The sequence below is a fragment of the Trachurus trachurus genome, assembly GCF_905171665.1.
Source record: "Trachurus trachurus genome assembly, chromosome: 4".
In the NCBI taxonomy this organism is placed as follows: Eukaryota; Metazoa; Chordata; class Actinopteri; order Carangiformes; family Carangidae; genus Trachurus; species Trachurus trachurus.
In genome coordinates, this window is record NC_139898.1 from 26,344,260 (window position 1) to 26,366,363 (window position 22,104).

The 22,104-nt window shown below is 42.7% G+C and overlaps 2 protein-coding genes across 3 annotated transcripts in view; one reads left to right on the plus strand and one right to left on the minus strand.

Annotated features, from left to right (window-relative positions):
- Positions 1-12,185, minus strand: part of ddah1 (dimethylarginine dimethylaminohydrolase 1) — an 80,641-nt gene extending 68,456 nt beyond the window's left edge. Inside the window, exon 1 of one of the 2 annotated variants that reach the window (XM_083969649.1) lies at positions 12,015-12,185. Coding sequence is in view for 1 of the 2 variants with exons in the window: in XM_083969647.1 (XP_083825773.1) it covers positions 5,811-6,104 (294 nt within the window). In the remaining variant the exon portion in view is untranslated. Of the gene's footprint in view, positions 1-5,810; positions 6,398-12,014 lie in introns of those variants that run through there. The other variant, XM_083969647.1, reaches the window with a different exon arrangement.
- Positions 12,186-13,502: 1,317 nt separating this feature from the next.
- Positions 13,503-16,321, plus strand: ccn1 (cellular communication network factor 1). The gene is made up of 5 exons (XM_083969854.1): positions 13,503-13,749; positions 13,961-14,186; positions 14,522-14,866; positions 14,995-15,197; positions 15,323-16,321. Exons 1-5 carry the CDS (start codon positions 13,702-13,704, stop codon positions 15,623-15,625), a joined length of 1,125 nt encoding a protein of 374 aa, XP_083825980.1. The 5' UTR covers positions 13,503-13,701; the 3' UTR covers positions 15,626-16,321.
- The last annotated feature ends 5,783 nt before the right edge of the window (positions 16,322-22,104 follow it).

Genomic DNA, 22,104 nt, shown 5'->3' on the forward strand with positions numbered 1-22,104 from the left:
TCCCGAATATGAAGCTGCACAGACAACTGAACTCCCTCACCTGAGCTGGTGCTGAAAAACCATCAATAAAGTATGTAAGCAGGCAAAAACATGTGAGTTTTGATTGGCACGAGGAGTGCCAGCAGCTCACAACCTGCATCAGGGCATCGAGAGAGTGCAGTGACGATAATCTGCAAAACAGCCTGCAACAAGTGCAACCATAAAATAAAATCCCATGTACTCATCCACAACAGATGTGCAGCACACCCACTTCCTCCTTTCAGCCATAACATAAACTCTTTAAGACATTTCTAATTAGAACATTAACAAGCTGTTGGATTTCATTTTCTTCTTCTTCTAATTGTTGAAAAACCTTGAAACAAAGTCTCAAAGTTACAGTTAAAGTGCCTTAGGTGTAATAAAGCAGATTAACTTCTAGATCTGCAATCATTAGTTAATCAATTAATGTTTTACTAATAACTGATTAAGCAAAGATGCCATACCTTCTCTGGTTCACTCTATTCAGATGTTTGCTGATTTTCTTCATCATACATGACTTAGTGCATACATAATATGAATACCTGAGGATGTTAAAGGTTGTAAAAAACATTTTTCCCCATTAGCAGATTAATGAAAGATGAAAATAATTGGTTGCTGCCCCTATCTATTTTTCATTATGAATCCATGGCTTCACAACATGTAAGAAAGTGAAAGTAAAGGTCGTCTGACAATCTGCAGCCCTGCATCCAGCCTGGTGAACACTTTCAGCTTATCACGCTAATGTTTCCTATTACAGAATAATTAACTTGGGCTCTTTGTTGTGAGTGTTTTTAGACAATGCTCCAGCCTGCAGTGCACAATAAGGCAGTCCATTTAGAAAAGCATTTCCTCTAATAATAAAGCTTTTAAGCCACAACACAAGCCCTCAGTAAAGTTTAATGAATTATTCCATCCTATACTGTTGTATGGAGTTGAACAATATCAACCTATGTGATGCACACAATCAAAATGTATTAGTCTCAACGTTTAAAATAGGTTCAGAGGAGAAGAATCAAGTTCTGTCAACCAACTGGTTGATTTTCTCTGCTGTGACTTTTAAAAACAGCATTTAAAAGAAGATCAGAACAACAAATTGTGTTTATCTCTGTCTCTACCGAGTTGCCGGATTGTTGAAGACCAATTTCCGTTCTACAAAAATCTAATGGACAATAAAGGTTTATCTTGTCTTATACCAAGTGAATCCTCCAAACTCTGATAAGAACACCTCTGAATCCCCACACCAATTCTCTTGCTGCTCTGCACACCTGCCCTCCACAGTATCTGAGAAAAAAACATTAACGGCACAAATTCAGAGCACAGTTTCCCCCCCGACACTGCAGAGGACGCAGACAAAGTTCAAACTTGCACGGGCAGCACATATAACAGTCCTGGTTGATGAGTCTCTATTGATTTAAGATTATACAATCACTCTCTCTCTCCACAACAGTGTGGCAACACCTGTATAACACATCCATTGACTTGCAAAAGTTAGATACCAGATAACCACCCAAATTAATGACAAGCAGTGACAGGTTCTTCCTTCTGTCTGCAACTGCAACCAACAGAGGCGTGCCTCATATATCTTGGCAGTGAACAACTGGCAGCGACAAATGGAGGGCTCAAAGGCTGAAATGTGGGAATCAGCGCAGAGAGAATAGACAGAGCCATGTGGTAGATAGAAAAACTATTTCCTGTTGGTCACTCGTTAATCTTTTAGTTTAGAAAACAGACTCATTCGACTACAGACAACTACTGTAGTCTGTTTGTTGGCTCTTGAGAATAAATCTCGATTCTCTTAATTCAGTCCAGTAGTAAACTGATATCACACTATTGGGATGCAATGATGTGGTGTATTCAAGTCTATGTGCAGTGCTGCCAAAACGTCAGCTCAAACTGAATGGAAATGGGAAGTGTTAATTATTTCAACGCAGCTGTGTCTGAACCTGAGATTTCTCCTCCGAGCCTTCACACATGACAATATAATTGTACATGTCCTCGCAAAAGCAGATAGGAATGGCGTTCAGGAAGACTACAGGAAATTGATCACACAACTGCAGTTCACTTCCAGCTCCATGAGCAAAATTATTTATTCTACAGAGGGCTAAAGGATAAAACACCTACAAACTGCTGTTTCCCATTTTCCATAATGTCTCAGGTCAAAAAATATGCACCGAATAATTACAGCACCATCTGCGCGGAGGTGAATAATAAGGCACGATCGCTCACACACTGGAAGTGTATGCACTATTTTTAAACTTACAATAACATTAGAAGATTACAATCATTAGAATTATGTTTGACAAGCAGTGTAATACAGTTGCAATCGGATATATATTCAACCCCCGAAGGAAATAAGGATTTATGACTTCAAATATTTCCTATACCGAGCCAGATTTTGCTTTCAATTAAGTCTTAATCAGTTAAATGAGACAGGAAATGAACAAAGAAAACGGATGGTTCAGTATTGTAGAGAAGGAGGATATTTTGTTCATACTGCCAAGTCGCAATTACCTAACCCCTACATAATGTTACTGATTGTAAAACCTACTGTGAGTCTGTATGACCTGAAACTGACAGTCCACTGGGATCTTAATAACGGCCGGTGATTTTCTTCAGCTATGAAGTGTTTCTATTAACGTCACCAACAGGATGTGTTCAAGGTGCGTCGACTCGTAACCATATAAAGACTAAGGAGTTGTCACAAAAGCTGAGAGAAGGGGATTATTTGATGGCACGAAAAGGACAATGAGCATTAGATGATTTCCAAGACCTTGAACATTCCTACAGAAACCACTGGAAGCAATGTTCGGAAATTCTGAACTTATGGAACGGCAGAGAAACCTTCCTGGTTTTGGGAGAAAGCCCAAAGCCATTGTGTTACTGTCAAAGAATTGATATGGTGAAGGCTGGGACAAATGTGCAAGTGCCAACCATAAGAAGATCACTATATTGGAAAAAAAAGAAAAAGAAAAAAGGATTTAATGGCTCCATGATGCAAACCATTCCTGACCAAGAAGCACAAGAAGGGTTCAAATGGAATATACAAGAAGGAATTTGGAAAGGCTTTCAGAGCTTTGGGACACAATGTTCAATTCAGTGATGGTACAAAACTGAAACTGCTCTGCCACATGCTCAGTGGTCTGCAACAAACAAAGTGAGGAACACAATCCCCTATCGTCAAGGATGGAGGTGGGTCGATGAAGACATGGGGATACTTTTTCAGGAAAGGGCAATCTTGATGGTTTGACTGACTTCATGGATCCGCTGAAATAACGTCAACCTTTGTGACAGCTGGACTGCACAATGATCCCCTGCACACATCCAAGTCAACCAAAGCCTGGTTATAGGCAATCAATGAACACTCATCAAACCTAAATGAGCTGGAGCCTTTTCACAAGCAGCATGGGCATAGAAGTGTCAGAGGACTGTTAGCACTTAGTGAAAATGCTTTCTATGAGTTTTCAAGGCAAATGGACGCTACACCAAGTTCATTTAGGAGTTTGAATAATGGTGCACGTAAGACATTTGATGAGAGAACTAAATGTTTTCCATTTAAACCCCATCTCATGTCAACTTTTATGATCCATGTGTCTTGCGTGTCTTGATAAAGATCCTGTTTACTGAGATTTCTTATCCACTTCCATTTGGCTGCACATCAACCATGATACCTTTTTACGATGAGAGGGGGGAGGGAATTTCCCATTGCAACTGTTATGTATATCACACATCAGTGAGATTCAGGCAACCAACCAAGTGTTCAAAGACACGATAGCTGAGCAGATAGCAGCGCCGTATCTGTTGCCGCGCATGGCAGCGGTTGTAAACCAAAAGGCAAGATAAGAATCTGAGAAGGAAAAAAAACATTTCAGAAAGTATTTTCTTTGAGAAAAGTTACAAACACACTAAGATGGTTTGGTTCTTTGAGGATAATGACACAGTTTCTCTTCCATCAAGTAAAGGCAAAATAAAAACTCAGGTTTTACAGTTGTAATAACTACAATGATAACAATGTGTCTGATACATCATACTGCATTAATCCTCAGTTACACAATCAGTCAACTATGTTATGAAAAGGCACTCTCTGGATGGATCATGGTATTGATGACGACTGTATTGATTAGCAGCAGAATTACTGTCCCATGTCTCTCACCCTAAACCACTACAGTACATGTACATATCCTCAACCAGCACTTAATTCTCAGCTCAGTGTGAAACATGATTTTGTTGACTCTTCACAGTGCATCCAGCCATCCAGGCCACGGCGCTTTATCTGGCACAACAATAATTAAATGTCATTTTCACAGATAATTCTATCTCCTTCCTCCTTGAACAAAAGTATCCAATTCAGCAGAATCACTTCTTATTCTGCCTGAGTCAATAAACACTCATACAGTCATTCTTATCAATTCTACAGGCCTGTTCTTGCAAACATGCCATCCGTGTGCTTGTAACTCATTGTTTGGCCATTGTTCATTCATCACAGCTGCCATCTCCCATCAGCAGACTATGGGAAAGAGAGCAAACCGTCGCTTTAACTGTATGAAATGTGAAGAAAAGAAAACTGTCACAAATAAAATGTGAGAAAGGGTTCTGGCAAGAGGGCTGATGCTGATGGTGTGCACACGCGCATGCAAATGTAACTTGAACTGCGTTCGGCATAAATGAAATGTGGTGTGGCTGAAGGTAGCAGCACCAAAGCTTTTCAATCAATAACCCGGCTGCCAGTGAGGCTGGGGACCATTAGCACCAGTGAGCCAAGTAAAGTGACTGTGATGTGAAATGACAGCGGCTTTCACAGAAGCTGCCCTACCGTTTTCCTCATTGTCATTCACACATGCACGCTCTCTACCACACACACACACACACACACACATATATATGCCTATCATACACGGCAGCTACCCCCACTCGGCAACTGAATGCACACATGCTGTTGTTTTGTTTGAAAAAAAAAGAAGTCTGGATTCATTCATTTCTGCAGCAATAAAAGCCCCTCAGCTCCTAAACGACATGTCTGAATTTCCTTTTTTTTTCTAGCTTCAATCAGCCAATTACTGTTTGAGATACAGAGTAAGATGCTGTAATAGCATCCCATAAATTCCTCTGACATCCTACTAATAATATGAAGTGAAACAGTCAATAGTAGCCATGCATTATTGCAAAAAGTACAATGAATTGACATGCAAAAGAAAAGTCAATCACACTCAAACTACAGCCTGAATAAGATGTATGGGGGTGACACAAGCACATACTGTATAAAAAAAGAAGCATTGTCCTCTTTGAAATGGGCGTCTCCTCCATGCATGATCACCATAACAACTTTCATGGGCTGGTTGCACAATAAGGTTAATATGTGATCTCAGATATGGCACAGCTGGTGAGCTGAGCAGCGTTCAGAGATGCAGAGGGTGCACCCTCCTCAGACTCATGTTTAACACATTTTTGCAGATGATTTCATTTAGCAGTGCACAGCTGGAATGGATGTTAATTGACTTAATTATCAATTGACTCACATACTTTAGAGAGGAAATGATGATTTCACGATGGTTAGTTTAAGATCCACTGCTAGTAATAAGCACCTAGAGACTGTCACATAGACGAGACACTTGCTATTCTATCACTGCTGCATGCATCCCTGCAGCCCACTAATTGCACTCCCAGTGAGCACAACAGGGCTGGTGGACTCCTTCCTCTCCACTTTCACTTTCACATCAAACTTTTTTTGGTTTTTATCTTTGCAATAATAATGAATCATGCTGACACACATACACACACACTTCCCCTTCCCCTACCTCTCTCCTCCTGCTCTCTGCCCCGGGTCTGGTGATGAGCGCCGTGTCACCGCACACCACGGCCGCGTCCTCCACGAACACGCAGTCCGGGAGCGCCTCGTCCGCGGGGAGCTCGACCACCTCCAGCCCGAGCCTCGTCCTCAGGACCTCGACGTACGCCTCGTGCTCCTTCTGCGCCTTGGCGAGGTCCACGTCCGACTGGCTGCTCCGGAGCGCTTCTCCGGCCAGGGACGCGGGGATTCCCCGGACGACGGCGTGGGTGTAATGACCAAAACCTGCCATTAAACCAGCCATGTTTTGCTTTCCCCTTTACTTGGCACGCTCAAATCTGGAAGAAAAAACAGGAGCAAAAAAAAAAAAAAAAAGAAAGAAAAGAAGAAAAAAGAGAAACCCTCACAGACAACTCAGCGAATGAATGAGAGAAACTACTGTCAGTTAACTCGATGCTGCCTGGCTTGATTGTGTGTTCCCCCGTTAGTTTGCTAGGTTTTTATTCTTTATTTACAGTAGCCTGCTACATATAGTGTCAGTCAGCGCTGTTCCAGTCTCCAGGCGAGCGACGGCGCTTCGGTGACGCGCACCGACAATCACGTGTAGCCTGCGAGTCTGTCAGCCCTCAGCGAGGCGTCCAGCCCAACAAGTGACAGTCAGAAACACACCGAGGCTGTGGCTCAATCACTTTCACACTGCATCTGCAAAGTAGAGCCTGCAAGTCAAACTCTTTCATCCTAAAAGTCTCTTGAAAAAAGTCAATGATATGGTCCAAAAATATCCATGATAATCCCAAATTATATTATAACCCATTCAATTTTATTTCTTCATTTTTGTGTAAAGTCACTCATCTGGGTATTTAAATGAATAAGTCACAGTTAAGTTATTCAGCAACTATTTTGATATTAGATTTATGGTTTAAATCAAACAACAGATGAATATTGAGCTTCTCAGTTCTGTCTTGTGTGATAGTAAATAGATATTTTGGTTGCCAACTTAAAGCAAGAGTCTGAAGAAGTATGACAAACTCTGATAATCTTTTTTCCCCCCACAAATTTCTGTCTTTTTTGGCTTTATCATAGAATAATTGTTAACCACAGCCTGATTTCTACTGGTGGTCAGATGTTTTTGGAGCACTGAAACATTCCTGCAGAAAATGCTGGTCTTGTGTTTTAAGATTTATCGGCTACAGGTTGTTTTCTGCAGGGAATGAAGTTACTCAGAGCTGCTAAACCGGTTAAAGTGAAGTGACATTGAGCGCAGAAGGTATAATACTGAAAACATGATTGAATTGAAAAAGTAAATAGAGTTGAAGTTGTGTGGAGGCTAATCATCCACACATTTTCTTTCTAACTCATCAGGACTGACATAATTGGGAAGAGATTTGACATTTTGAGGTCAGGAGATCCCCAGGCTGATCCATCTCTATCCTCACTTGATCTTCTTGTCCTCATTGATAAGACATACTCACACCGAGGTCCAGAAAGTTTTATGCCCCATACTTATAAGTAACTTTGGATAAAAGCACATCTGCCAAATGAGTAAAGGAATTCCTATGAAACCTTAAAGAATGGATGAATATAGCGAGGGGTATTTCTGATGAAAACACTGATTTTTGAGTTTGAGTCAGATCTCACAAGAAATAAACAGGAAACAATCTCATCTGGATCGTCCTATAGCTATAAGTACATAATATAAAGCAACGTACTAAATTGAGAGGACGTGCCTGCGGACATGTGTGTCTGCTTCGCTCTTGGCCGACTTTGAGGAATAATGTATACAAACTTCAAGGGGCGAAGTGTACATACATACAGTATAAATCTCTGCTTGTCCTGCAGTGTGTGAAGTGTAAGGCAAGAAGAGTGTGAAAGGAAGAGCAGTGTAAGTATGTGTATGTGTCTATGGGAGGAGGAAGGGTGTTTGAGGTGGTGGTGGTGGTGGGTGGGAGGGTGTGGGGGGGGGGTATATTCCCTATGGTGCCATCTAAGGAAGGTTCTGGGCCCGGTGAAGCCGTCTGAATGGATGGAATGTTTCTTCAGACGTCCCAGAAGCACATTCTTCCACCGCGGGACCTCGGTTTGTCTTTTCTTGTTCCAGATTCACTCAATTATCCCCGACTGCTCTAAACATTCCAGGAGCCCCACATTCCTTTTTCCACTCCAGCCAGGATCACCAACCACCAACCCTCCTCCTCCTCCTCCTCTTCCCAACACTAACACCTGCCCCCACCCATGCAGGCTTCTCCTTTTTTTTTTGTTTTTTTTTTTCCATCATTCCTCATCACGGATGGACGTGGCCCAAGAAAAGACCCTCTCTTTTCTCTTCTCTCTCTCTCCCCGTGCTGAGGAATTTGGGTTACTTTGGATGAAGGAAAGCCCTCATACCTTCAGGAACACCTGGCTGGTACATTGTGTGGCTATAAAATGAAAATGAGTGAAAGCAGACACGATGCTCCAGCTGCGGCACCGAAGGCAGCACCTCTTTATTTGTCTGGTATGATTGGACTCATGATGAGATTGCAGACGTCTTATGTGACACAGACGTCCCTGATTACACAGGTGCACGGAGCACATTTGGCTCTTGGCGTTCAGGCGCATTCATAAGCCTCATTACCGCGGGAGATAAAGTGACGAAATGGCATGAAATGAAATGATAAAAATGGATGTTTATAAATGGAAACGATTAAGATGTTTTTTTTCTGCTATCTGAAAAATTTTGGAGTAAATGTCACTTTTGATAAGAGTCTCTCGGTATTTAAACGGCAATGGACAAGACACGCTACATCTAGAGGAAAGGATGCACTGACATTGATCATTGTGTACCATAATAATCTATATTTAGCACTTTCGCCATTCAAGTGCATTTGTCCTGTGTGACCTTGAAGCTGCATCCTGCCACTGTATATACCCGCCTCTGCACAACATGAGCAGGAATCTGTAGCTCAGTATAGTTTCAAGCAAATGCAATTATTTATCAATTTTTGAATTAACTTTGCCAAACACAACTACAGTGCTCAACTGTTTGCGTTTGAAAAGCCACAGATAAGAGTACAACTCATACATTACCGGCCTTATCCTTTAAGTAATGCATTTGCACATTAAATATCAAACGCTATACACATGCAGGTCAAGAGCAATCGGATACAGACAAGGTACAACGGCTCATCACACAATAACTCCAGGAATGCAGTGGAGTTCAGAGATTGATGATATTGTTTCAGAATATCAAAGCGAGAATTTCTCCTTGAACCTCTCTTTCCTGTAATTGATTTAGACTCAAATGGCAGACATTTTTTCCACATAATCATAACTGCTGATTACATTTCTTGACAAACCAGAGCCTCCTCTTTTGTCTTTTTTTTTTTTTTTTTGACAGGGATGGTAGGTAGATTCCTATAATTTTTTTGTTGAGGTGCTGACAGTACGTGAATGTTAAACGGACCCTATTTCACATGGATTAGTTTGTTCCTCTGTATTTCGAGTTTCAGATGCTTCGGGCGAGTTACATCAGATCAGAATGGAGATATTAAAGCTTAATCAAGGGAATAATTTAATCATCCTGTGCCTGCACGTTTTACACAAGCAACATAATAAAATACTGTAGAATTCAGCCGATTTCATTGTGACCTTTGTGACCTTTATATCTGAGTTATATATAAGTTTTGATCCAGTAGCAAAAGTGTATAGCTTGCACTTCACTGATATGTGATATTGCAGCAGCACTATTCACTGCACATCTACACAGGAGACCCCAGTCATGATGCTGGTTGTGGACTATGTAACAGGCCCAAGAGTCCTGTGTTATCGCCTTAAGCTTCACCAATGTAACCACATTATGATAGTAATAAACAAGGGATGTACTGCAGACATGCACCGACTGGTTTTTGCACGACATTGTGAACAGAGGTGGACTGTAGAAAATTTCCTAATTCCGTGTAAAACTGCTGTCTTCAACTTTAAGCACAAACCCAAAATAAACTAAGGGGGAGAAATTACACAATACAGGATATGAAAAAATTTCACTCATAACAAGATTATGAAACGGCGATCCTCCCTCAAGGCCTTTTCGTTTAATTACATCAAGATAACAAAGACAAAATGATCTAACTCTCGGGGGTCACGGCCAGGACTGTGCCTCCTTCTTATTCACTTTTAAAGAATCAGCAAATCCTGGCAACAAAAGTTTTTCCAAAGAAAAAAGAAAAGAAAAATCCATTGTAACTGATGTGAATCTGGGATCTAGACAAGTCTATCTACCTCCAGCTTGTATCTATGTTTCTTCAGAATTTAATCACAGGCTTCATCTCTGCCCTGGTTTACACGGGAACGACCCATAACTCAGCGGACTTCCTGCTGCTCGGTGAGCTGACAGAGAAAGGAAGTGTTGCTCGTACACACTGCATACCAGTTATGACATTTATCTTGAATATATTACAATGGAATCTGTTGTCTAAACACGACGGGCTGTCCTGTCCTGCTCTGTTCCATCTGTCACTTAGACATAAAGGGGGAGGCCGAGGGCTGCTCGCCATGCACACAGACTTCCTGAGAACGCCGTCATCTCTTCGCATCAAGAGCGCTCCTCGTGGGATGCGACGATTGGTTCCCATTACACTGAACCACAACACAACACAGCAAACAAACACAATCTCACAAACATCAGTCAACAATAAAAAAAATAAAAAATACATAAGCCAGTTCCAGCTGGGAGTTGTGAAACTGCCACGTTACAGAACTGAGAGCATAATCCACAGATAAGACACCCTATCCTCTATTCTGGGGGGGAGAAGGAGTGTGTTGTATGTGTGTGTGTGTGTGTGTGTGTGTGTGTGAGAGAGAGAGTTAGGGGTTCACAGACAGCATTAATGGAAACTATTATGCCAGGACAATTACAACATGGAGCCGCATGTCCAGCTTTTGGAATGTTTCCTGAGCTGAATGGGTAATTATGGAGTGAATGTTATTCTCCATTGACGCACAATGACAACACTGTTTCCTCTAGTCGTAGCAGACATATTATACACACACACACACACACACAGACACACACACACACACATTGGCGTACAACATGCACATATGCGTTTGAGAGACTTCGGGTCAAACACGGCAGAGGACAATCAAACAAGACATGACACATGCAAGACCTGCAGTCTGAGCAGTGTACTGTAGAGGCATTAAAGGGCTGTTTCTGCAAATTCAGTATTGCACCTATAGGGGTTTTAAGAAAAGTGTTATTAAATCAATGGTTTGGGATATGGTGTTTTTAGTTCCCTGTATGGGCTGAGATCCAAAATTATTGAATCCTATACACTTCCCCATGATGCAGCCAAACCATGTTGTTGTTAAACCATCCCTGCTGAATATTTGTTGTTATTCACTGTCCAAACCCAAAGAGATCTGATGATGACAGTACCAGAGTTAAGTTTATCAAACTCTGTGAAGCTCCTGTCAGCACCTGAGCAGATCTTCTCCAACTGTTTCCACTGACTGGCTGACTGGTGCTGACGAGAAAACCCCCATACTGATGTGCAAAAATCAATACAGTGCCCTTTCAAATTCTAACATTTGATATTTACATAGGACACGCACACACATAGAGCCAAGAAATACACACAGTAGAGAAAAACACGTGCTCATACAGACACACCCCCTGTCCAAATAGGCTGCTCACACACATTCACTCAAACTCACACACACAGGCACACCTCCTGTTCACACACAGACCAGCAACAGGCTATATGGACCAACAACCAACAACCTCTGACCACTTCTATTCTGCTTGGTGACACTTAGACATTGGTCATCCTTCGCACCGTCCACACATATAGCTAGTTCTGCCCCTCACATCACCATCTAGTGCCGTGAACTGGAAGTATGAAATCATGACCATAAAATCAAAACCTAAACCCAGACAGTCCGCGTGAGAAACCCTCAGCCGCGTCTAGCCTATAAAAAAAAAAGTTGGAGTGTCCAGTGTCAGTCTGTCCAGCTCGGTGCGCTACGACTTGGAAGAAAATCTCTATCAGGAGTTATTTACTTTTTTTTTCTGAAAGATGCTCTAAGAGTCTATTTTAGCTGCTGTGATTCATATTCATATATCGGGTGTGCGATGATGAGTCAGGGTTTTTGCAGGTAAACGCCGACCAGTCATCAAAGAGCCCGCGTGGAGTAAAGTGACGCAGAAGAACAAGAAGAAGTGTTAAAAACTCACCGGAGAGGCTCTTCGGCCGTCTGGTTCAGTGCTGCTGTGTCTGTCTCACTGTCTATCGTTATGTTAAGTCTACACGGGAGGCTACGGGGGGAGAGACAAGGAGAGAAATGTCCGATCCCATATAAACACAAACAAACACTGCTCTCATGCAAAAAAATCTCCTCTGTAAACCGTTCATGCTCCTAACGACGGTTTATGGTGCGTCTTTACGCATTTCGTTTCCCTCTGGTGAATGTTTTCATCAATCGGAATAATTGGAAAACTTCTGTGGAGGGGACTTATTGAGACCCCTGATGCAAAAAAAAAAAAAAAAAAAAAGGAGAGAGAGAGAGAGAGGAAGAGAGAGAGAGAGAACGAGAAAAAAAACGTAGACAAAGACCAAGTATTTGTCTCCCCCCACCAACACCACTAACACCACAACATCCCTTGTGGAAAATTGGATCACTTCACCTTGAACGGGACCCCCACTCCCGACCCCCGCACCCCCGAAAAAGTGATGGACAGGTTGCGTGAAAAGTCAAATTGCCTCAAGGAATGAATGCAAAGGAATTTCCCTGCATGAAGAACATATTTAACAAGCCTTTAAGCTGTCAGGAATGCTTTGTGGTCTGCTGGCCAAAGGGAGAGAAATATGTTAATAATGTGGGCTACTGCCATACCAAATATGGCAATATTGTTACGTCTGAGCTCTGGTGCGCATCTGGAAATGCTTAGCTCCTCTGAATAAAGGCACTGCAGAGCCAGAAATAGACACTGTTAAACGTATTTCTGCCCACACCTTTAAGACTCAGACAAAAACCTACAGCTATTTTAAACGTGGCCACTACAACAACCTATAAAAGTGAATTGAACAAATTGTACAGATCAGCAAAAAGCATCACTGACACAGAAATCCCAACTGATGCGGGAGACCCTGCGTAAATGAAACCGAAACGTGTTAATAAAAAACATTAAAATACTTTTTTGGCACGTTTTCTACATATTTAATGATATTTTAAATCACAATGTAAAGAGTTATACAATCCAAAACCTGCACTGAAACGCATAAGATATAAAATATATATTATTTATTTCATTCATTTGCGGACAAAGTGTAAAAAACACAGGAATACCACTCAGGAATTATCATCACAGATAAAAAGAAGTTATAAAAAAAAAAGCAGATATACTCCACTACTTCTACGGAAAAACTCCATTGAACTAGAGTTGATAGATGTGAGAAGCAAGCGGAGGAAGAAAATGAAAGGGGGTATAAACAAGAAGGGAAAAATGTGAGACGGAAAAGTGTGTTCAGATGGGATCCAGGGGGGAAAAATCCATTTGAGAAAGAAAAAAGAGAAAGGTTTAGACAGGGTGGAGCTTAGGTCTTGGATGGAAAATGCGCCGAGAAACATTCCTGGCATAGTTTGGGAACAGTTCAGCAGGCAGCCCAGGAACGACGTCAGCTTCCCACTACGGTATAAAAGTCCGGAGGTGGCCGGACCTCAGCAGACTGCAACCGCTTTACCAAGAGCTTCATCTACTCTAAAGGAGCCTCTAACACCAGAGACTACCAGCAAACAAGTCAAGAGAGACAGACGACTGAGTGAGGGAATACCTAAGGATTCCTCCGAAGACAGACTATATCTACTTTTCATTAACTGGGAACAGGATTCCTCTTGAACGCGCACAAGAAAATTTATCCAAGATGCTGATGCTTACTGTTGTCCTCGCCTTCTTTGGAAACCTGAACTTGGTGAGTTGTTTCTCTCTTTCAGTCTTTCAGGGAAATGTTTCAGAAGTTATAGACTCTATCTCAATGAGAGGAGAGTGTGAGCACATGTTGTCTCTTTCAAATGGGATGAAACGCCAGGAGAGTTTCTGTAGTTTGGAGGTGTTGTGTGCGGCATGACTTGAAACCTTTCAGTCTTTATTAATAAGCGGGTTTTGTTGTGTTGGCTGTGCAGGTCCTCTCCTCCTCCTCTTGCCCCTCCGTGTGTGAGTGCCCGCTGGAGATGCCCAAGTGCGCACCCGGCGTGAGCGTCGTCCTGGATGGCTGCGGCTGCTGCAAAGTTTGCGCCAGGCAGCTGAACGAGGACTGCAGCCTGACCGAGCCTTGTGACCACACTAAAGGGCTGGAGTGTAACTTTGGGGCCAGCTTTGCTGCTGCTACTACTCGTGGCATCTGCCGAGGTATGTATAAAGATCATCCAGCTCCAGATGTGCATGCCTCTGAGTTATAGTCTCGAGTTATTTTTTTGTTTTAGAGAAAGTAAGGGAGCTTAATTCAGGAGTATGGGAACCTGTGTGATTTCAACTCTGTGGAATGCAGCTAGGAGGAAACTTAGTCTAAACCTCAAAGCACAGACAGCCCACTGTGGAGGGAAAGAGACTCCTCAGGCAGCCTGAAGAATTTCACAGTTTAACTGATCCTTATCTGGCAGCCATGTGATGTCTTCAGCAGACGTCTCTGAGCAGAGCAGGAAAGAATAACATTCCTTTCCTCCTGTTTTTTCTCCCCGTTGCAGCCAAGTCAGAGGGCAGACCCTGCGAGTACAATAGCAGGATCTACCAGAACGGAGAGAGTTTCCAGCCCAACTGTAAACACCAGTGCACATGCATCGATGGGGCAGTGGGATGTGTCCCACTGTGCCCACAGGAGCTCTCCCTGCCCAACCTGGGCTGCGCCAACCCAAGACTGGTCAAGGTTGCGGGTCAGTGCTGCGAGGAGTGGGTGTGCGACGATGGCAAGGATAGAGACATCCTGGAGAAGATCTTTGGAAAAGACACAATGACAGATGAATTGGAAAAAGACCTCACCAACAGGAATGAGCTCATTGAAATCTTCAAGGGAGGACTGAAGTCTCTACCAGGTAAGAAGCAGTCTTTCAATCTGGAAATGTTTTTTTCTGGAAACTTTAATGGAAGATCTTACAATATGACATGATACATTTCAAGTTGCTAACTTGTTGTCTTTTTTTTCAATTTCTTCTAATGACAGCATTCAGACCACAGCCTGAAGTCCACATGTTTGACAGCCAGAAGTGCATCATCCAAACCACACCCTGGTCCCAGTGCTCCAAGAGCTGTGGAACTGGCATCTCCACCAGGGTCACCAACAACAACAGCGAGTGCAAGCTGGTCAAAGAGACAAGAATCTGTGAAGTGCGACCATGCACCCAGTCACCTTACTCCAGTCTGAAGGTAAGCTTGAGCCACCATGACTGAATGAGATGGAAGCATGCATGATACTGAAAAGTGAAAACACAACACTGAATGGCCAACGAGCAAAACTGATCTCCATCTTCCTTTTGTTGCTTCTTCTGCAGAAAGGAAAGAAGTGTAGTAGAACCAAGAAGTCCAGTCAGCCCGTGAAGTTCACCTACGCCGGCTGCTCCAGCCTGAAGAAGTACAGGCCCAAGTACTGCGGAGCCTGCGTGGACGGGCGCTGCTGCAGCCCTCACGACACCAGAACCATCCGGGTCAAGTTCCGCTGCGAGGATGGCGAGACCTTCAACAAGAACATCATGATGATCGAGTCCTGCAAGTGCACCTACAACTGTCCCCATGCCAACGAAGCCTCCTACCCATTCTACCGCCTCTCCAACGACATTCACAAGTTCAGAGACTGATTGGTGACGAACGTGCAAAACCCCTCGGCAAGAGAAAGACATGGCGGCATCACTGGCCAGCCAATGACAGTCCAGATGAATGCAGGGGTGTAAATAGACCACCAATCAACTACCAGCTTCTTGTTGTAACTAGATTCCCAAGGAATTGTGGGCTTACATCATGAGGACTTAATGAAGTGCACTGTTTGCTGTGACTACATCAGCATTCTTAATAAGAACTGCTTCGTATTAATGGAGCATCCGAAGTAGCTTCGTGATGGAGCAAGATGTAATTAATATTTGTACATTTATGTTAGTCGCTGATATCAATTCACTGTGTATATTTTGATCCTTTACATCAGACATGACCCAGACTGTAGACTTGTGTGTGTATATGTAGATATGCACATGCGCAACTTCAATTAGCATACCATCCTGTATCTTAAGAACAAGACACCGAAATGTAGCCCCTCGACTTGTTTAACAAGTGTGCGGTTTCATTCCTTCCTGACGTGGGCATTATTGTTCATGTTTTGTGGCAGCTATTGAACTCCCTTCATGAAAAAAAGACAAAGCGAAACATGTCAAAGGATGAATGAATGTTTTTATTATTGTTATTAATATTATTTATCTAAAATGTAGCTACTTTATTTGGATATTATGTGTCATACTGGAATAAATTGTAAAATGATCTAATTTTATATGCTACAAATAAAACTGATTTATTTATGAAATATAACACCGCCTGAGTCCGGTCCTTTCAGACAACCACACGACATGACAAACAAGCAACAGTCCCCAATGCACATAGGTGGGGGAGGACATCTGAAGTCACCAGTTCAAGAGAAAATCCCCCTGTTATATCATTGTGTAGACCCAGCAGATTCTCAGACAGACACTGAGCAGGGTCAGTCTGTTCTTATATAACTCAACCTTGGAGGCTCTGTCTCTACTGACTTTTCTGTGCTTAGGAATGCTATTCTGCAGCAGGCTAGCTTGCTTTCATTTGATCTGGCTAAGCCATACACTTGACTGATTCTGAGAGGGGGGGAAAAAAGATTAAGTCCACGAGTAGCAATGAGTATGGGAGTATGCCAAGAATCTTAAGTGCTGCTCTGAATGGGCTGGGATTAGACACCATGCAACAAGGACAATGACTATTATTGTATACAATGGGGTGTATACAAAGCATGCATTCCCGAGTAGGCTTTTTTTTTTTTTTCTCACATGGAATAGCACTACCAAATTGACCTAATTCATTAGCAGTTGCCTTTAAAAGTGAATTAGTTGCATTGGCCTCTGTTGGCTCTTAAACTGCAGGGGTCTGCTAAGGAGTTGTAAACAGCCATGCGGAGCACGGAGGGCTTAAGAGTCCCTTCCAGGTTTCACTTTAACAGGCATTAAGAAATACTATTATGAGGGAGAAAAAAGGGGAAGGGCAGGAAACAGGGGTGACATATTTTCTTCTGTGGTCATAGAAACCTTTAAATTCAGTTTTCCAGCTGCTGAAACAGTGTGTTGCTACTGTCATATAAACACCACGTGACAACTCATCAGTCATGTTTACCTGAGCTCTGATTGGTCCGATACACTTGAAGCCTGTACGTTTTATGACCCTGAGGTACATGAAACCAATGCAATAGGAAATGTATGAGAGCATGATAAGTATAAGTCAGAAGAGGACGTGTTTCTTTTTTTGTTTGTTTGTTTATTTGTATGGAGACACAGGGTCTGGTGGCTGATGCTTGCACCTGGTTTGGTATAAATACCTACAGTACAGTTTGGACTGGGGTAGGGAGAGCAAAGCTCAGGGGCAACGACAGGGAAGGGTTTCTTTTTTGATCCAGGTAGAGGGAGCGGCTCAGGAATGCAGCAGTGGCTCAGAAAGCAGACATCCTGATGGGCGGCAGATGTTGGAAAATATTTCAGAGCAACATGTTCACTTTAGCTAAGAAGATTTTCCAAATATACACAAACACTCCCAAGTATTCACTTGTGTCCACAAAAGGCATTTTATCTTCTCACAAACAACTATAAAAAGCAGTCTATCTCCATCTCCATGGCACTTGGGCACAACTTTGCCACATAGCTGTTGGAAATAAGTCTTAATCAAGTGTATTTAATAAGAGGTTGAGCAGGACACATTGCCTTTGATTGAACTGCATACCACACAGGATGTGCCCACTGAGGTTTTACAGATTGCTCACATGAAAGGCTTCTGAGGTTTACCTAATCACAAAGATGTGTGGCTGCCCCTCCGAGTCTGGATTTACAGTCAAAACACTTTCAGGGAGCCCTGTTTTTACTCTTTCTCCCCCTGTTGCTTCCTTGAGGAGAAAATTTCCATCTCTGTCCTTCATAGCTCGCAAAGTGCCATGCAATCAGACTGTCATTTGTCTTGTTAACACAAATGCAGCTAAGGTGGTTATGTAATGGCGACCGTATGTTATGTGAGCAGGCCTTTCGGTCATCCGTTGCATTCCTTCATAATGTACACACAAGCACGGTAGCGAGGTTCACAATCCCCTCAGCCTTAGCTGCCTGAAAGAAATCAGAGTTTACATTTATATTGTGAGAAATAAACCCCAGCACTCCGGCCAACACAACACAAACCTGTAAAAACTACTGCTCTCAGACGCACAGGCAAACAAAACTGCCTCACACAGGCGCCCCTGCAATTAAATCACTCAGTGACTACCTCATTCCCCGAACCCAAAATGTGTTTATATGACAAAGACATTAGCATTAAAGCTTCATCAAGCACTACGTAATGCTGCACAACCAGAAGCTAACAGGATCAAGAGTGGCCATTACAACATACTGGAAGCTGCTGAGCACTGATGTCAGCTATTTAACAACCCCCCTGCCTATAACCTCAGGTTAATATTCACTGTTATAGGGAAACCAGGGGCAAGAAGCAGGGAGGGTTAGAGGCTGGACACCAGCTACAGATACAGATACTGAGGCATCTAGTTGTTTTAAAAAGCACCATCTGCTGGACAAAAGAGGACAAAGCATCCTGTATATGATTTTTATCTTGAATGACTCACCTGGCAACACCTGCACATTTTAAAGACTTACTGCAACTCAAATGTGCGACTGAAGCTGGCATCTTACAAACAGCATTTTAAACGAGCTATCCGCACATTCCAAGTTAGATTTCTCGCTGTAGTAAAGTGATGTAAACGCCCTCCGTTTGCCAAATCCTAACAGGGTGTGGGACCCTCTCGCTGCAATCAACATGAGCACACACGCACCCACACACACAGTGACAGTGATTCAAGTCTTCTGACACACCCATCAGATCCCCATCTGCAATTACATGAGAATAACTGATGAGCAGGCTTAGGGGGGAATCAGAGTCAATTCCCTCCCAGACTGTTCAGTCTGTCCCCAGAGGGCCGTTGGCTACTGCAGTGATTATTTGCTCAAACAAGCCGAGCATTGAGGGAGAGGCAGCTCTCAGTCTTTGGCTGTCTTGAATCTCTGCCCAGTGGACACAATGTTGGACTGAATAATCTCCAAGGGGGCACATACCGTCAACAGCTGAGCTAATGTTGGCATTTGACGCTCTCGCCATTGTTTGACATGGGCAGACTGATGAGGTCACATAATCAGAGGCTGAATTGTTGCGTTCACTTGCCTTTAAAAGGTTGAAGAGATTCAGTGATACAGAGTCTGTGTTTGGATATGATTGCCTCCCAAAATAGTTTAAGTGTTATTGGTATTTTAATATTGATATAAAATGTGGAGTCTCGATATTCAACTGAAACAAACTCTCAAAATGAAGCTGACTGACAGCAGCGGAATTAAAAATGTAACTCTAGTGGACACCAGTTTCCAAATCCAAGTCCCACAGCCCTTTGTAACCCTGCATCTGTGCTCGTAATTGGCTCTAAAGCATTCATCAAATGTGGCCCACATAATTGCAGAAGAGATATATTTAATTTCTTTCGCAGATAATCAAAATCAAATTTAATAATTTAAATCTGCACACACCACAAGAATTAATGTCATAAAGTACAATTTTCTGGGTTACCATTTTAAAATGTGCTTTGAACTCTCAGTGAGCAGTGGTGGGGCTGGGGATCAGGATTGTGCTGATGTTCCTATGGAACATTAAGTGACAAGAGTGATGTGTTTTCCGACTCCTTTGTCTCCCCCATGCTGGGTAATTGCAGCCTGGATTCCACTTTTGTGAAGGGATAAGGGCTAGTAAGGCCTTAGTCATTACATCGACACCAACTTTCCCCTGAAACACAATTTCTGATTTTTTCGGCATCTTTTGATCTCGTGAGCTCAGTATGATTGTGCCATGGAAATGTAGCTAATGAGTGGCAACTATGACTGTAGAGTTCGTGCAGTAAAAACGTGCCCGATGACCTCCTTTGTCACATACTGCAATTAAGTAAATATGCAAAAAACAGATATGAATGCAGGGAAAGAATCACATGCACATGTACTTACCAGTGCAGCCTATCTCGAATAAAAACCAACAGATTCGGAAGAACAGACAGGGAGGACAACATGATGACATCCAGGGTGTTTCATGACAATGAAAAATGTCATGGCATTTTATCTCCACTGTAGAATGAATATGATGAATAAAAAAAGTGTTAATGTTTTCAGTATGAAGCCTTTTGAATGTCACATCTCTGGTCCTGTGGGACGTAAAGTCTCTTTCACCGCACTCAAGGACAGATGCAGAAAACTGCTGGACAGAGAGAAGTTCAGGCGGAACCTTGTTCACCTGCCTGAAACATCTTTACAATCCAAACACACAACTTTGTCACTCTGAGCTTCATCTGGATGTCTGAGTACTGACACTGATGAATCTCATTTTACTGCTTGTATCTGCAGATTTAATGAGGGTCAAAAATGTAGAAGTGTCTAGCTTGAGACTTCAAAGCTCATTCCAGCTGCTCCAGACCCTCGGACCTCAGCAGATGCATTTGTTTTCCTCAAAAGCAACCAAAAAGAGAACTGAGCATGTCCAGAATATCCATGTATGAACTTTTACTGAATGTAATTCTCTTTCCCTATTATAACTATACTTCTTAATGCAGCCAGTCTTTATAATCTGAGGTCAGTGGCTCAAAAGGCTCAGGTAAAAGGCCCGACCATTACGCGCCTCACAACACACCAGGCCTGCACTCCGACTCGACCTACAGGTTGGGGTGTAGTTACCAGGTTTTTGCAGATGAGATTCTGTTCCCAGGAACAGGACCTAGTTTCTCGGATTTGGCAAACATCACTCCCTCCTACAACAACGTAGGTCAATGAATCATGTTTAGATAGTCCATTCATCGGAGGCCAGTCTGCTCGCCTACTCCTCCATCGTGACGAAAAGGCAAAACTTTGATAATAGTTTAAAATGCAACTCATTCTCAGTCTCAATCAGTTTCTGTTCAGTGTAGGCAGCTGGGCTATGAGAGTTGAGGCTAAATTGATGGTTGCATGTCTTTTCGGTCATGTGATGCTTTCTTTTTATCTTGTTAGGCTATAAATTTCCAATATTTGAAAATAGTTGTGTGAGCTCAGGTCAGTCAGGACAAAGCAAGCGACCATAATATGGAAGAGAAACCATGGCCGGTGGGTCTCGTGAGACAGTGGAAGGTGCTCTCACAACCACTTCACCACGATAGCTGGAGGCTGATAATAGAAGAATAACACAGACGACCAGCAGGCTCTGTGGGTCTGGACTGTCAGGTTGACACAGGACAGACAAAAGGGAACAAGTGAATCACTTCCTTCAAACATCGTACTGGGGATCTGTCTCCGAGGTGACAGCGTGACAACACTGCTGGTTTACTCTGCACGAACAATGAGTTCAATCAACCCAAGGCTCTAGAGGGTTCTACCACAATCTATCCTCAAGGATAATTCAATAAGTAATTGATAAAATGTAAATCGGTCACGTAACTGCTTTCTCAAATTTAGGGTTCTCACGAGCGACCTTTGTGTTTCTGAGAAAAGACAGAGCATGTGCATCCTGAAAAGGTCATGTTTTTGTTGACCAATGGCAACTTGTAGTGTTACAAAATAACTGTCCTCAGATTTTATAATAGCTCGATGAGCTCACCAGTGAAAAGCCCATCGAAAACCACAATGGTGGAGTCTTCCAAGATGTCACATAACATCATGTCTTTTTTGGAAAAACACATGGCCTTGTTTAGAAGTACTTCTCTATGTTCGGGAACAGTGAGATAAGCAAATTATCAGCCGAACGTCAAATTCAAAATGTGAAATATGCATGCAAAATTGTAGACTTGGTTTCAGATGAAAAGTGTTTGGTTTTGAACACTGACAATGTTTTCCATCCATCTTGGAGGTTCTGCTTGATAAATTATTCTTATTGTGGTTTATATCATCCATTCGGTGTGTGGTGTGAAGATAGACGACATCAGGCTCTGGAAACATGGTTTTGTGCTTCAGTACCTGCCGTTCCTGACACAGAGCTCTGGATAAGGCCACCACAGCAGAGCCGTGTCCTGAAGCCG